This window comes from Vipera ursinii, assembly GCF_947247035.1.
Source record: "Vipera ursinii genome assembly, chromosome: 5".
Taxonomy (NCBI): Eukaryota; Metazoa; Chordata; class Lepidosauria; order Squamata; family Viperidae; genus Vipera; species Vipera ursinii.
In genome coordinates, this window is record NC_139518.1 from 68,983,765 (window position 1) to 68,997,845 (window position 14,081).

General features: G+C 40.1%; 1 protein-coding gene across 1 annotated transcript in view; it reads left to right on the top strand.

Annotated features, from left to right (window-relative positions):
• Nucleotides 1–14,081, top strand: part of ADGRA1 (adhesion G protein-coupled receptor A1) — a gene marked incomplete at both ends in the record, with an annotated part of 473,204 nt that overhangs the window by 130,586 nt on the left and 328,537 nt on the right. The window contains one exon of the mRNA XM_083363639.1: nt 6,380–6,451. Coding sequence (XP_083219765.1) covers nt 6,380–6,451 — 72 coding nt within the window. The remainder of the gene's footprint in view (nt 1–6,379; nt 6,452–14,081) is intronic.

Here is a 14,081-nt window from a genome sequence, read left to right on the forward strand (position 1 = left end):
TTGTTCTCATGTGTATACTGATGCCTTATGAAAATAGGGTTTTGTTGTTGTTGTTGTTAGTTGCGAAGTCGTGTCCGACCCATCGCGACCCTATGGACAATGTTCCTCCATGCTTTCCTGTCCTCTACCATCTTCTGGAGTCCATTTAAACTCACGCCTACTGCTTCAGTGACTCCATCCAGCCACCTCATTCTCTGTCGTCCCCTTCTTCTATTGCCCTCAATCTTTCCCAGCATTAGGCTCTTCTCCAGTGAGTCCTTCCTCCTCATTAGGTGGCCAAAGTATTTGAGTTTTAGCTTCAGGATCTGGCCTTCTAAAGAGCAGTCAGGGTTGATCTCCTCTAGGACTGACCGGTTTGATCGCCTTGCAGTCCAAGGGACTCGCAGGAGTCTTCTCCAGCACCAGAGTTCAAAGGCCTCAATTCTTTTGCGCTCAGCCTTTCTTATGGTCCAACTTTCACTGCCATACATTGCAACTGGGAAGACCATAGCCTTGACTATACGCACTTTTGTTGACAGGGTGATGTCTCTGCTTTTTAGTGTGCTGTCTAGATTTGCCATGGCTTTCCTCCCGAGGAGCAAGCGTCTTTTAATTTCTTGACTACAGTCCCCATCTGCAGTGATCTTGGAGCCCAGGAAAATAAAATCTGTCACTACCTCCATTTCTTCCCCATCTATTTGCCAGGAATTGAGAGGGCCGGATGCCATGATCTTGGTTTTCTTAATGTTTAGTTTCAACCCAACTTTTGCACTCTCCATCTTCACTCGCAACAAGAGACTCTTCAGTTCCTCTTCACTTTCTGCCATTAGAGTGGTATCATCTGCATATCTTAGGTTGTTGATATTTCTTCCGGCAATCTTAATTCCAACTTTTGATTCATCTAGCCCTGCCTTTCTCATGATGTGTTCTGCATATAAGTTAAATAGGCAAGGCGACAGTATACAGCCTTGCCGGACTCCTTTCCCAATTTGGAACCAATCAGTGGTTCCGTGTCCAGTTCTCACTGTTGCTTCTTGGCCCGCATATAGGTTTCTCAAGAGACAAATAAGATGTTCTGGTACTCCCATCTCTTTAAGAACTTGCCACAGTTTGTTATGATCCACACAATCAAAGGCTTTAGCATAGTCAATGAAGCAGAAGTAGATGTTTTTCTGGAACTCTCTAGCTTTCTCCATGATACAGCGTATGTTGGCTATTTGATCTCTAGTTCCTCTGCCTCTTCGAAATCCTGCCTGTACTTCTGGTAGTTCTCGATCGACATACTGCTGGAGTCTAGCTTGTAGGATTTTAAGCATAACTTTACTAGCATGAGAAATGAGTGCAATGGTGCGATAGTTTGAACATTCTTTGGCACTGCCTTTCTTTGGAATTGGAATGTAAACTGATCTTTTCCAATCCTGTGGCCACTGTTGAGTTTTCCAAATTTGCTGGCAAATTGAGTGTAGCACTTTTACTGCATCGTCTTTTAAGATTTTGAATAGCTCAGCTGGAATACTGTCACCTCCACTAGCTTTGTTGTTGCTCAGCTTTTCTAAGGCCCACTTCACATTCTAGGATGTCTGGCTTGAGGTCAGTGACCACCTCATTGTGATTATCAGGGACGTTAAGCTCATTCTTGTATAGTTCTTCTGTGTAATTTTGCCATCTCTTCTTAATCTCTTCTGCCTCTGTTAGGTCCCTGCCATTTTGATCCTTTATCATGCCCATTTTTGCATTGAACGTTCCCTTCATCTCTCCAATTTTCTTGAAAAGATCTCTGGTCCTCCCTATTCTATTGTTTTCTTCTATTTCTTTGCACTGTTCATTTAAGAAGGCATTCTTATCTCTTCTAGCTATTCTCTGGAATTCTGCATTCAATTGGGCGTATCTTTCTTTTTCTCCCTTGCCTTTTGCTTCCCTCCTTTCCTCAGCTATATGCAAAGCTTCCTCAGACAGCCATTTTGCTTTCTTGCATTTCTTTTTCTTCGGGATGGTTTTGGTTGCTACCTCTTGTACAATGTTGCGAACCTCTGTCCATAGTTCTTCAGGCACTCTGTCTATCAGATCTAATTCCTTAAATCTATTTGTCACCTCTACTGTATATTCAATGGGGATATGATTTAATTCATACCTGACTGGCCTGGTGCTTTTCCCTACTTTCTTCAGTTTAAGCCTAAACTTTGCAACAAGAAGCTCATGGTCTGAGCCACAGTCAGCTCCTGGTCTTGTTTTTACTGACTGTATAGAGCTTCTCCATCTTTGGCTGCAGAGCATATAGTCAATCTGATTTCTGTGTTGACCGTCGGGTGATGTCCATGTGTAGAGCCGTCTCTTGGGTTGTTGGAAAAGAGTGTTTGCTATGACCATCGTATTCTCTTGACAAAAATTCTATCAGCCTGTGCCCTGCTTCATTTTGTACTCCAAGGCCAAACTTGCCTGTTATTCCGGTTATCTTTTGGCTTCCTACTTTAGCATTCCAATCCCCCATGATGATAAGGACATCATTTTTTGGTGTTAGTTCTATAAGGTGCTGTAGGGCTTCATAGAACCGGTCAATTTCATCCTCTTCAGCACTGGTGGTTGGGGAATAGACTTGGACTACTGTGATATTGAATGGTTTGCCTTGGATTCGAACTGAGATCATTCTGTCATTTTGAGGATTGTATCCCAGTATTGCTTTTCCTACTCTTTTATTGACTATGAAGGCTACTCCATTTCTTCTGAGGGATTCTTGCCCGCAGTAGTATACCTGATGGTCATCTGAATTAAATTCACCCATTCCTGTCCATTTTAGTTCGCTGATACCTAAGATGTCGATGTTCAGTCTTGTCATCTCTTGTTTGACCACGTCCAGCTTGCCTTGATTCATGGATCTTACATTCCAGGTTCCTATGGAGAAAAAATCTTTACAGCATCGGACTTTCCTTTCACCACCAGACATATCCACAGCTGAGCGTCCTTTCGGCTTTGGCCCAGTCGCTTCATTCTTTCTGGCACTACTAGTACTAGCCCTCTGCTCTTCCCCAGTAGCATATTGGACGCCTTCCGACCTGAGGGGCTCATCTTCCAGCGTCATATCGTTTTGCCTTTTGGTACTGTCCATTGGGTTTTCATGGCAAAGATACTGGAGTGGGTTGCCATTTCCTTCTCCAGTGGATCACGTTTTGTCAGAACTCTCTGCTATGACCTGTCCGTCTTGGGTGGCCCTGCACGGCATAGCTCATAGCTTCATTGAATTACGCAAGCCCCTTCGCCACGACAAGGCAGTAATCCATGAAGGGGGAAAATAGGGTTTAAGCACACATTTTGTAAACTGCATAAGCTGTTGTTGTAATTTTCGAAGTAGGTTGAAAAGCAAACTTTGCAGAGTGCAATGCCACAAAAGTTGTGTAAAAACATATTTAAATGTAAGAAAAATCCCTCTCACTGAATATTTATTTATTTATTTATTAATTTAATTTATATACCGCCCTTCTCCCGGAGGACTCAGGGCGGTGAACAGGGCAATACATAAAAACTAGATACAAAAATTAAAAATAATTAAAACATGATTAAACAATGCCCATAAATTAATACAAATTAAAATTAAAGTTCATTTATAAAAATCTCACCCCGTCCCATCAGGCCAGGCCAGCTTGTTTAAAGAGATGGGTTTTAAGATCGCGCCGGAAGGAGCGGAGATCGGGCGCCATCTGGAGCTCGACCGGAAGATGGTTCCATAAATCCGGTGCACCCACAGAGAACGCCCTCCCCCTGGGGGCCACCAGTCGGCATTCTTTGACCGGTGGCACCCTGAGGAGGCCCTCTCTGTGGGAGCGTACTGGGCGGAGGGAAGTTGACGCCGGCTGCAGGTGCTCCCCAAGGAATATGAAGGACAGATTTTTCCATTATCTTTCATTTCTTTGTAATATATTGTGAGTTGCCTTAATTATTCCACTTGGATGGAATGGATTAATTTACACTCACAGAAGTAGTTTTAGTTCCTTTTTTTTGTAGTTTTTCTTTTTAATTTCAAATTTGAAAAACCTTTTCTGTATTTTTGAAGATTTTTCTCTTGTAGACGTGGGGAGAATCCTTTTGCACTTGTCTTTCCCAGTCTTGCAGTTGCACCCAACCTGCTCTAAATTGGGCCAGAAGAGAGATACCTTATTTCTCCCTTCAAAATGATCTCCTGAAGTTTGGATTTTGCAAGGTCCATGGTCATTGTTAACTGTATAAAAGAATTCAATTTGAAATAAGTCAAAATCCATTCAGAGAAATAAGAATGAGGGAAGAAGAAAATGAGGGGGCTATGCAAATGCTTTTGTGTGCTTTTCTTTCCTGTTTTTTCTCTAAAAACACTTCACTACAGCATTAAAAAACAAATAATTTAAAATGATTAACAAATATTGATTCCAATTATCAGCTATCAGTGACTACTGAGTTCAGACTAAAATCTGTAAGCAGGTATGCTTGTTTAGGATCAGCACCAGACCCCTCTGGCACTGCACGTCAGGAAACAGATGTGTCCGTTGTTTGTGGGAGGTTGCATAGGTGTTCCATTTACACTCCAGCAAATGTAACGTTCTGGCTAGGGCACAGGTCTGCAACCCGTGGCTCCGGAGCCGCATGCGGCTCTTTCAGCCATCTCCTGCGGCTCCCAGTCTTCTGCTATGTGCAGTCCAAAAAAAAAAAAAAAGTGGGACTAAAAAGGTTCAACCAATCAATTCAAATATGCAGGGTTGGTGCATATCTCGCCTTGGCTCCACTCTTCAGTCAAACCCTGTTCTGCGCATGCGCGCATGTACATGCATGCGCACACATTTTTTGCGGCTCCCAGTTTATCCTTTTGTGAGGGAACCGGTTCCGAGTGGCTCTTTCACTGTTTCAGGTTGCTGACCCCTGGGCTAGGGGGCACAGCAAAGAACAGAACAGGAAGTCAGATCAATCAATCAGCACACAGAACACGCCCCTCTGCACAAGGCACAGTTGGGATTTGGGACATGCACTTTGGCCCAACTGCAACCATCTGCAATCTATGCTTACCCATCAACCTCTTCAGAGTGTAAAAATGCAGCAATGCCTATTTGCAGGCTACTCTAGAATCAAGGTTAAAAAATTGTCCTGCTTTGGAAATGAATTAACTGGCACATCATTTCTGAAAACTGCACGGAGTAAAAAATGATTCAAGGGAACAACTAGTATACTGGTATTGTGACGTACAAATTTATACTTGGTTTGGAAAAAAGCTGCACAAAACTACTTGGCTGGTCAGAAATTAGAGGGAACATTGCCTGTATATACTATACTTATTCCTCATAAATCTACGCATAGTGCTAGTGATTAGAACATAGATATTACTGGTAGTGCTCAATTTACGACTACAATTGAGCCCAAAATTTATGTTGCTAAGTGGGAAATTTGTTAACTGAGTTTTGCTCTATTTTACAACTTTTTCTTGCCAGATTGGTTAAGTGAATCATTGCAGTTGTTAAATTAATAAGACAGTTGGTAAGTGAATCTGGTTTCCCCATTGGCTTTGCTTGTCAGAAAGTTGCAGATCACATGACACTCGGACACTGCAACCGTCATAAATATGAGTCATTTGCCAAGCATCTGAATGTAAATCACATGATCATGGGGATGCTGCAATGGTCATAAGTGAAAAATGGTTGTAAGTCACTTTTTTCAATGTTGTAACTTTGAATGGTCACTAAGCATACTGTTGTAAGTCGAGGACTATCTGTAGTAGTGTATTGATGTAGTGTAATGCAACTGTTCATAGGGTTATTCCTTGACTAGTTTAATTGTACATTTTCCCCAAAGATGGTGAATCGAAGATGGAAAATTTTAGTTAGGGTTTCTAATGTAAGAAATGTAATGTAAATGTAAATGTAATGTAAGGGACGCAGTGGCTCAGTGGGTAAGGATGCTGAGCTTGTTGATCAGATGGTCGGCAGTTTGGCAGGTCGAATCCCGAGTGCCGCGTAATGAGCGCCTGTTAGTCATCCCAGCTTCTGCCAACCTAGCAGCTCGAAAGCACGTAAAAATGCAAGTAGAAAAATAGGGACCACTACAGTGGTAAGGTAACAGCATTCCGTGCGCCTTTGGTGTCTAGTCATGCCAGCCACATGACCACAGGGATGTCATAGGACAAGTGCTGGCTCTTTGGCTTTGAAATGGAGATGAGCACCGGCCCCTAGAGTTGGAAACGACTAGCACGCATGAGTGGGGGGAATGTTTACCTTTACTTTTACTAATGTAAGAGGGGAAAAGGACAATTTTTAAAAAGAATCTTTTCCTTGATTTTAATATATGCAGAGGAGGTTTCAAAGCTTGGTTCTCCCTCCTTCTTCTAGATGACTATAAAGCTTCATATGTATTAAACATTAATTGGGGTGTTTTTTTCTGTTGTCTCCAGAGATTTGAAGAATAACTTAATTAGTAACATAGAACCAGGAGCCTTCTATGGACTTTCAGAACTGAAACGTCTGTAAGTATTAATTGCAACTGAAATTATCTTAAAATTTACACCTGCATTGATATTGATATTTGATCTCCAGAGAATATTATCACCATGCAATTACAAGATTATAGGATTTTATATGTGAACCAAAGACACCAGTTTGATTTTTTTCTCTGTGCATGATTTATTGTTATGTATTAAATAAAAACAAATCTTTACTACAATCATAGAAGAAATTGAACATCTGACTCAGGTTTACCTGCAACATATGCTTGATAGTATCATAAATATATATTGACAAAACAATGTAGTCCAGGTGAAAGAATAAAGGAATGAAGAATGCATAGGCTTTATGAGGGTCATTGACAAGACAAGTTACAGTTTTACATCTAAAATTGATGATAATTATATGCCATTAAGTTTGCGTTGGCGCTTGGTGGCCATGTAGATAGATTTTCTCCAGGATGATTTACTTGGTCCTCCCAGTTTTCTATCACCACTCATAATTATACATTCACTGATTGTTCTTCTCATTTCTTCTAGCCCTTCTAACATTGTGTATTTTTGAATAGAGCTAGGTATTTCCTGCATTACAAATAAAAGTAGCAAGTGCAAAAAAGTGAAAAAAAAAGATTAAAGTTGCATGCTAATAGTGCAATAATAAGCTACATAAAGGGAATTGTAAACTAAAATATTTATGTGGTATTAATATCTCCAAATGAAGCAGTAGGCGTGAGCTTAAATGGACTCCAGAAGATGGTAGAGGACAGGAAGGCCTGGAGGAACATTGTCCATACGGTCGCAATGGGTCGGACACGACTTCGCAACTAACAACAACAAAATATCTCCAAAAATTAATCACCTAATTTGATAAAGTAATGTACCTAGAAAATCAGTTAATTCAGCAAATATTAAACACTATTTTTTTTAAATTTGAAACACTTATTATTAATCAGTATTAAGATTCAGTGACAATATTTGGTTCAGCATAATAAAAATCCTAAAATATTTAGCAATAGCACCTAGACTTATATACCACTTCATAGTGCTTTACAGCAGGGGTCCCCAACCCTTGTCCATGGACTGGTTCCGGGCCGCAGCACGCCACCAACTGGGCCATGCAAACAGATCAAGCCTCTGCAGGATGCAGGCAGCACTCAAAACCACAACGCCCCTCCCCCCAGTTCTTGGAAAAACCTTTTTCCATGGAACTGGTCCCTGGTAGCAAAAAAGTTGGGGGCCGCTACCTTACAGCCTTGTTAACTGAGTGCCCTACAGCCTCTTTGTGGTTTACCTAGTCAGCATATTGCCCCCAGCATCTAGGTCCTCATTTTACTGACCTTGGAAGGATGGAAGGGTGAGTCAACCTTGAGCTGATCAGGATCGAATTCCTGTATTTAAATTCCATGACTCCTATGGGAATGAAATTTGAGAAAGTTCTGACTATTTCAGGCTCCTGCTGTGGTTGGGCTGCTGATGCAGTCACACGATGCTTTTTCTGAATGTTCTGGGATAATTCCCCTGTCACTCTCACAATCCTCCGCTACCCAGCAACAAGGAATTGACTCATCATGTGACTCTTAAGGAAGCAACAATTTTAAGATGCATGAAGAAAGGCCTAGATACTTTTATTATTTTACATGCTCCCCCCCTCTGGCACAAAAACATATACATGTGTCTGTATCCCATCTTCATTCAGAATCATCCCCTTATATTTTTTCACAACAACCTTGTGAGGTAGGTTGCGCTGACAGTCTCTAAATGAACTGCTATGGCTACAGATGGAATAGAAACTGGATCTCTGATGTTAGTCAAGTACATTATCCACTATACCTTATTTCTTTCCCATCCTGATTTATTTTTCAACTGTTTTCTACACTGAAAGTGAGTGTAGATTGCCTCTCCTTGCTGAAGATTAGGTAGTTTGCTCCTATCCTAACCTTCAGGAGGTCATGATTCTATTTTTAAACTGTGTCTGACAGCTTCTTTCAACTCAACGGAAAAGCTGGCAGGGATTCTAAACTGTTCTGAGGTGAGAATGGCAATGTGCAATATTGTAAAAAAAAAGTTAAAACAAAACAAAATAATGTCAGCATAATTATGCCATATAGAAAGAGAGGAGGGATGATGCCAAACATTGTTGGTGTGTGGTGAGGAGGAGGAGAAGAGATGAGGAAAGACATAATAAGGGCTATACATCTCTAGAATCACAAGGAAAGGTACAAAATGAAGAGACAAGGAAAGATGGAGGAAGAAAAGAAAGACCAACCTGAGAATACAGGTAGTCCTCGACTTACAGAAGTTCATTTAGTGACCGCTCAAAGTTACCACAGCACTAAAAAAAAGTGGCTGATGATCATTTTTCACACTTTAAAGATATTGCGGCATCTCCATGGTCAGGCGATCAAAATTAAAAGGCTTGGCAACTGACAGTATGATGATTGCAGTGTCCTGGAGTCAGCCGATAACCTTTTGCGACCTTCTGACAAGCAAAAGTCAATGGGTAAACCAGATTCACTTAGCAACCATCTTGCTAACTTTAACAACTGCAGTGATTCACTTAACAACCGTGGCAAGAAAGGTTGTGAAATGGGGCAAAACTCACTTAACGAAGGCCTTGCTTAGCCACATAAATTTTTGGCTCAGTTGTGGCAAACACGTAATGGCTGCTAAAATTCCTCCACATGACAATATCCACTGTGAATAACAAGACCTCAACAGGGAAAGAAGGATGGAAGATTTCTAGCGTTCCCTGCTAGCTTCCCACGATGAAACTTACGGAGAAGCTGGCAGAAAGTTAGAAATCTCTCCTGCTCCCACTGCTTTTTTGCCCTCCTGTTGTCATTCTGCCGATAGGAAATAATGTTTGTAGCCCTGGGGTGAAATGAAGGGTCCTTGGTGCTCTCTGAGCTGGGCTGTTTTCTTGCAGATTTTCCATTACCAAACTAATAACATTATCAGTGTGGTCATTCTGTATCTCTGTAGGAAAAAAAAAGAATATTTCTGAACTGAAGACCCAATAGGACACAGTTGTCTAGTTATAGTCTACAAATTAGAATGTATATATAGACTGCAGCATTTGTTATACTACACTAAGTAAGATTACTATAAAAAAAGTTTGTTATGAAACATAGGATGCTGTTTTGCTTGGCTTATTGGATAACAAAATCAATCAAAATGCATGGGGGTACTATCTACACCATATTTTACCTCACAATTACATGTACAATTATAGTTCACACCAAAAGGTAGGCACATAAAATATATACATGTTTATATCTCAGCATGGCTATATCCTATTAAAAGATTGCACAAAAGTTGTACTTCAAAAATAGAAAGTTAGCACATCGTATTTTTTAGAATTACAAATGTGAGAAATAATAGCAATAGAAAATAGAATAATAACAATAGAAAATAATAGCAAGATATTTGCAGGAATTAAACATATGTACAGACAGACCTACTCTGTGAATCCGAACGACTTTTAAATGATCAAAATATGTGAAAATATGAAAAATTTAATAAGACAATTGAAACTTACTGCTGTGGAGATGGATGTATTGTAATAACACAATCCTGACCTCTTGTGGGAAAAATAGAGAAGTTATAAAGCTACGAAATGGTATTGCTTACTCTTAAGCATGAGAATGAGGAAAATCAGAGGTCATTGAAATAGAATCTCTTAGTTTGAAGATAATTGGATAAAATATTCTGAAATATGCATACTTAAAGCAAGAACTCATTATAATGTTTAAGTACAAAAATCTTTCTTGTTATCACAGTCTTATAGATTTCATTCCTGTGTGGAACGTTATAGAGGCAGGGAATTGGCTGATTACAACACTAAAGAAAGCTTGTTGATTTAACTAAGTTACAATTTTTCTATAAATATTGAGAATGCTTATTGTCTCATAAATTATGATTAGAAATAGATTATCTTACAAGAAGGGACGCGGTGGCTCAGTGGGTTAGGACGCTGAGCTTGTCGATCAGAGGGTCGGCAGTTTGGCGGGTCAAATCCCGAGTGCCGCGTAACAGAGTGAGCACCTGTTACTCGTCCCAGCTTCTGCCAACCTAGCAGTTCGAAAGCACGTAAAAATGCAAGTAGAAAAATAGGGACCACTACGGTGGGAAGGTAACAGCGTTCCGTGCGCCTTTGGCGTCTAGTCATGCCGGCCACATGACCACGGAGATGTCCTCGGACAAGCGCTGGCTCTTCGGCTTTGAAACGGAGATGAGCACCGGCCCCTAGAGTCGGAAACGACTAGCACGCATGTGCGGGGGAACCTTTACCTTTACCTTTACCTTTATCTTACAAGATCAGTAAATGCCTTCCTTTCTTCCTTCCTTCCTTCCTTCCTTCCTTCCTTCCTTCCTTCCTTCCTTCCTTCCTTCCTTCCTTCCTTCCTTCCTCCCTCCCTCCCTCCCTCCCTCCCTCCCTCCCTCCCTCCCTATGCTGACTGTTTCTTATTCTTTCCTATCTTTCCCAGAGAGGATAAAGTAGGCAGCTAATGTAATGCAGACATATGAAAGTGACAGAAGGCTTTGTGAATTAGTTGGGAAAACCACAGGCTGCCAAGTTAGAATTAGAATTCTTTATTGGCCAAGTATGATTGGACACACAAAGAATTTCTCTCCGGTGCCTAAGCTCTCAGTGTATCTACAAGCAACTCTATAAGCAACAAGTGATAAATCATGATTATAATCATAAAATACATTCATCATAAATCATAAGATACAACATTCAGTGATGGTCATAGTATACTAAAAAGCAATCAACAAGTCATACTAGGATAGTAAATAAAACAATGTAAATCATAAGATACAAGCAACAAAATTATAGTCATAAGATAATGAATAGGTAATAGGAAGGATAAGAAGAATAATTTAATTTAATTTATAAAATTAACAATTTCATTTGCAACATTTTGCAGCACTTCAGTAATTTAGTACTGTAGTTGCAGTGGTAGAACTTGTGAATCAATGCAAACCAATGTCTACCAGCAAAAAAGATGCCAGGATGTGGGCCACATGTCTGGTTGCTTTATAAGATTAATTTCATAAATCAACATTTCTAACATAAGCATTTAGAAAAGAAAAAATATTTATGTGACATAAGATAGATTTGATCTGAAATAATAGGGAGGAATTGAGAGATGTGTAGAAATAAGCTGATAATACTGATATTTTCCTTTTTCTTATTTATGTTTCTGCAAATGATTCATTAGGAAAATTTATGGCATATTTGTTATATGGGGGGAATAGCACGGTTTTCAATTGTTGTAGTATGACACATGAAATAACATAAATTTGCAAGATGATTAATGAATTAATGAATCTCCATACTTAGTGAGAAGGCAGTTCATATAAATATTTGAACATTTGGGTTAGGTGCTAGATAGATGATTTTTTCTTAAAGAGAAATTCTATTGAACAGAACTTACTTAGCAGAATACTAAAGACCTATATTTCTACTGATAAATATTTTTGTAGTATTTAATTTAGAGATTCTAATTGCAGAATATCATTAAAATCCAATTCTATTGATTGGGTTCACATAGCAAAAAGTCTGCTTGTTTGTGGCATACATGTTATCTGATTGTAGGTATTGTGGCTGAAAAACAAAAGTTAGTGAAAATTCAATTAATTCTTCTGTATAGGTTCTCAAAAAACAACAACACAGCACTGTAGAAATCATTGCCAATTATTTTGTGTCGTTACTGAAGGCCCAATAGGCCCACAGTCTCATGATATTTGTTCTTAAATATCTGCATGTACAGACCAATACCCCCTTTTCAATGTGTTCATTTTAATTCATATTATGATGGTGCAGTTCAGAAGAATGAATTATACTGTAGTAGGTTCCAGAACTAATTCAGTTATGTCACTATTTCCACGATGTTCAATTTTTCTTTTTCTGAATTATCCCTGACTTGTAAAAATACAGGCAGCTGTCTCATTTGAGTCTGGTCCACGAGTATTTGTCTGGTTGATTGATTACCTATCTTTTTTCTGAGAGCTCAAAGCAGCATAGATAACCCCCTCTCGTACAATTTTATACACAAGAATTCCTGCGAACTGGGATAGCCTGAGAAGTACGTAGTAGTTCGCCCAAAACCACTCAGTGGGTTTCTCTGGCTAAGGTGGAATGAAATTGGATTTGTCCGCTTCTAGAATCTTAAATATTTCACTATAATACATCTCATTTCATAATTGTTCACCCTGAATGGTAGTATCGTTCAGGATTTTGAACATTGCTGTAGAGAGTAAGGAAGGTGACCTTGATGGAGATAGGAAATCCTAAGCAAAAGGGACTGTAGCATTTTTAAAGTCCAGAATAACAGAGATAACGTTTGGAAACAACTCAAGGGGACACCTCTCTAATTCACTGGAGTATAAAAACGGAGGGAAGGGACAGCACAATCAGACTTCCAAGATTTTCTTTTTATAGGCATTCTAATCAAAATACTTTTAACTTTCATGTAGAATTGATGTCCTGGTCTGGGCTACCTAGTGGGTTGGCAACTGCCGACAGAAATGTGTTTCAGTAATTGCAAGTACTGATTGTGGCAAGCAAAGTGAACTGAAGTCCCTTGTAATGCAAATCATGTTGGCTGTTGTCTTGGTGATGCAAATCATATTGCATTTCCAGCATGGGTTCATTGAGACAAATCTAAGTTACCTAGGGTCTAAAGCAGGGGTAGGCAACCTTGGCAATTTTATGACTGGCTCAGGAATTCTGGGAGTTGAAGTCCACGAGTCATAAAAGAACCAAGGTTGCCTACCCCTGGTCTAAAGGATAAATCCTTCTTGATCTTATGGCAAGCATAGCTATAGGTCCACCCACCCACCCCCGTACTCATGATACTTTCATCTCTATTAACTTTGGGAGGGAAGAAGTCTATTTTCAAACTATCTTTGAGATTTTTCAAAAGGTCAGCCAAACCACAAGCCATATTTAAAACATTAATAAAACAAACTGAAATATCGGTTTAGCAAGATTTTTTTTTAAAAAAATTCTTATAAGTTATGAATTATTTTCATTTATAAAAATCAATTCATTTATGAAAATTAATTCATTTATTAAAATTATTTGGCACGGCAGCTCCCTTTGGTCCTGGAGGAAACTGAGTATCTGGATCCGTACCAATCAGGTTTCAGGGCCGGGTACAGCACGGAGACGGCATTGGTCGTGCTGGTGGATGATCTCTGGCGGGCCTGAGATAGGGGTTATTCCTCTGTCCTGGTCCTATTAGATCTCTCAGCGGCTTTTGATACCATCGACCATTGTATCTTGCAATGTCTTGAGGGGTTGGGAGTGGGAGGCACCGTTTTACGGTGGTTCTCCTACCTCTCGGGCCATTCACAGACGGTGTTGGCAGGGGGGCAGAGGTCAGCCCCTAGGTCCCTTAGTTGTGGGGTGTCTCAGGGGTCGGTACTCTTGCCCCTCCTGGTCAACATCTATATGAAGCCGCTGGGTGAGATCATTCAGGGTGAGGTATCATCAATATGCTGATGATACCCAGCTTTACATCTCCACCCCAAACCAACCCAGTGATGCCCTCGACGTGATGTCCCATTGCCTGGAAGCAGTACAGATTTGGATGGGAAGAATGGGCTCCGGCTCAACCCGGCCAAGACTGAGTGGCTTTATGTA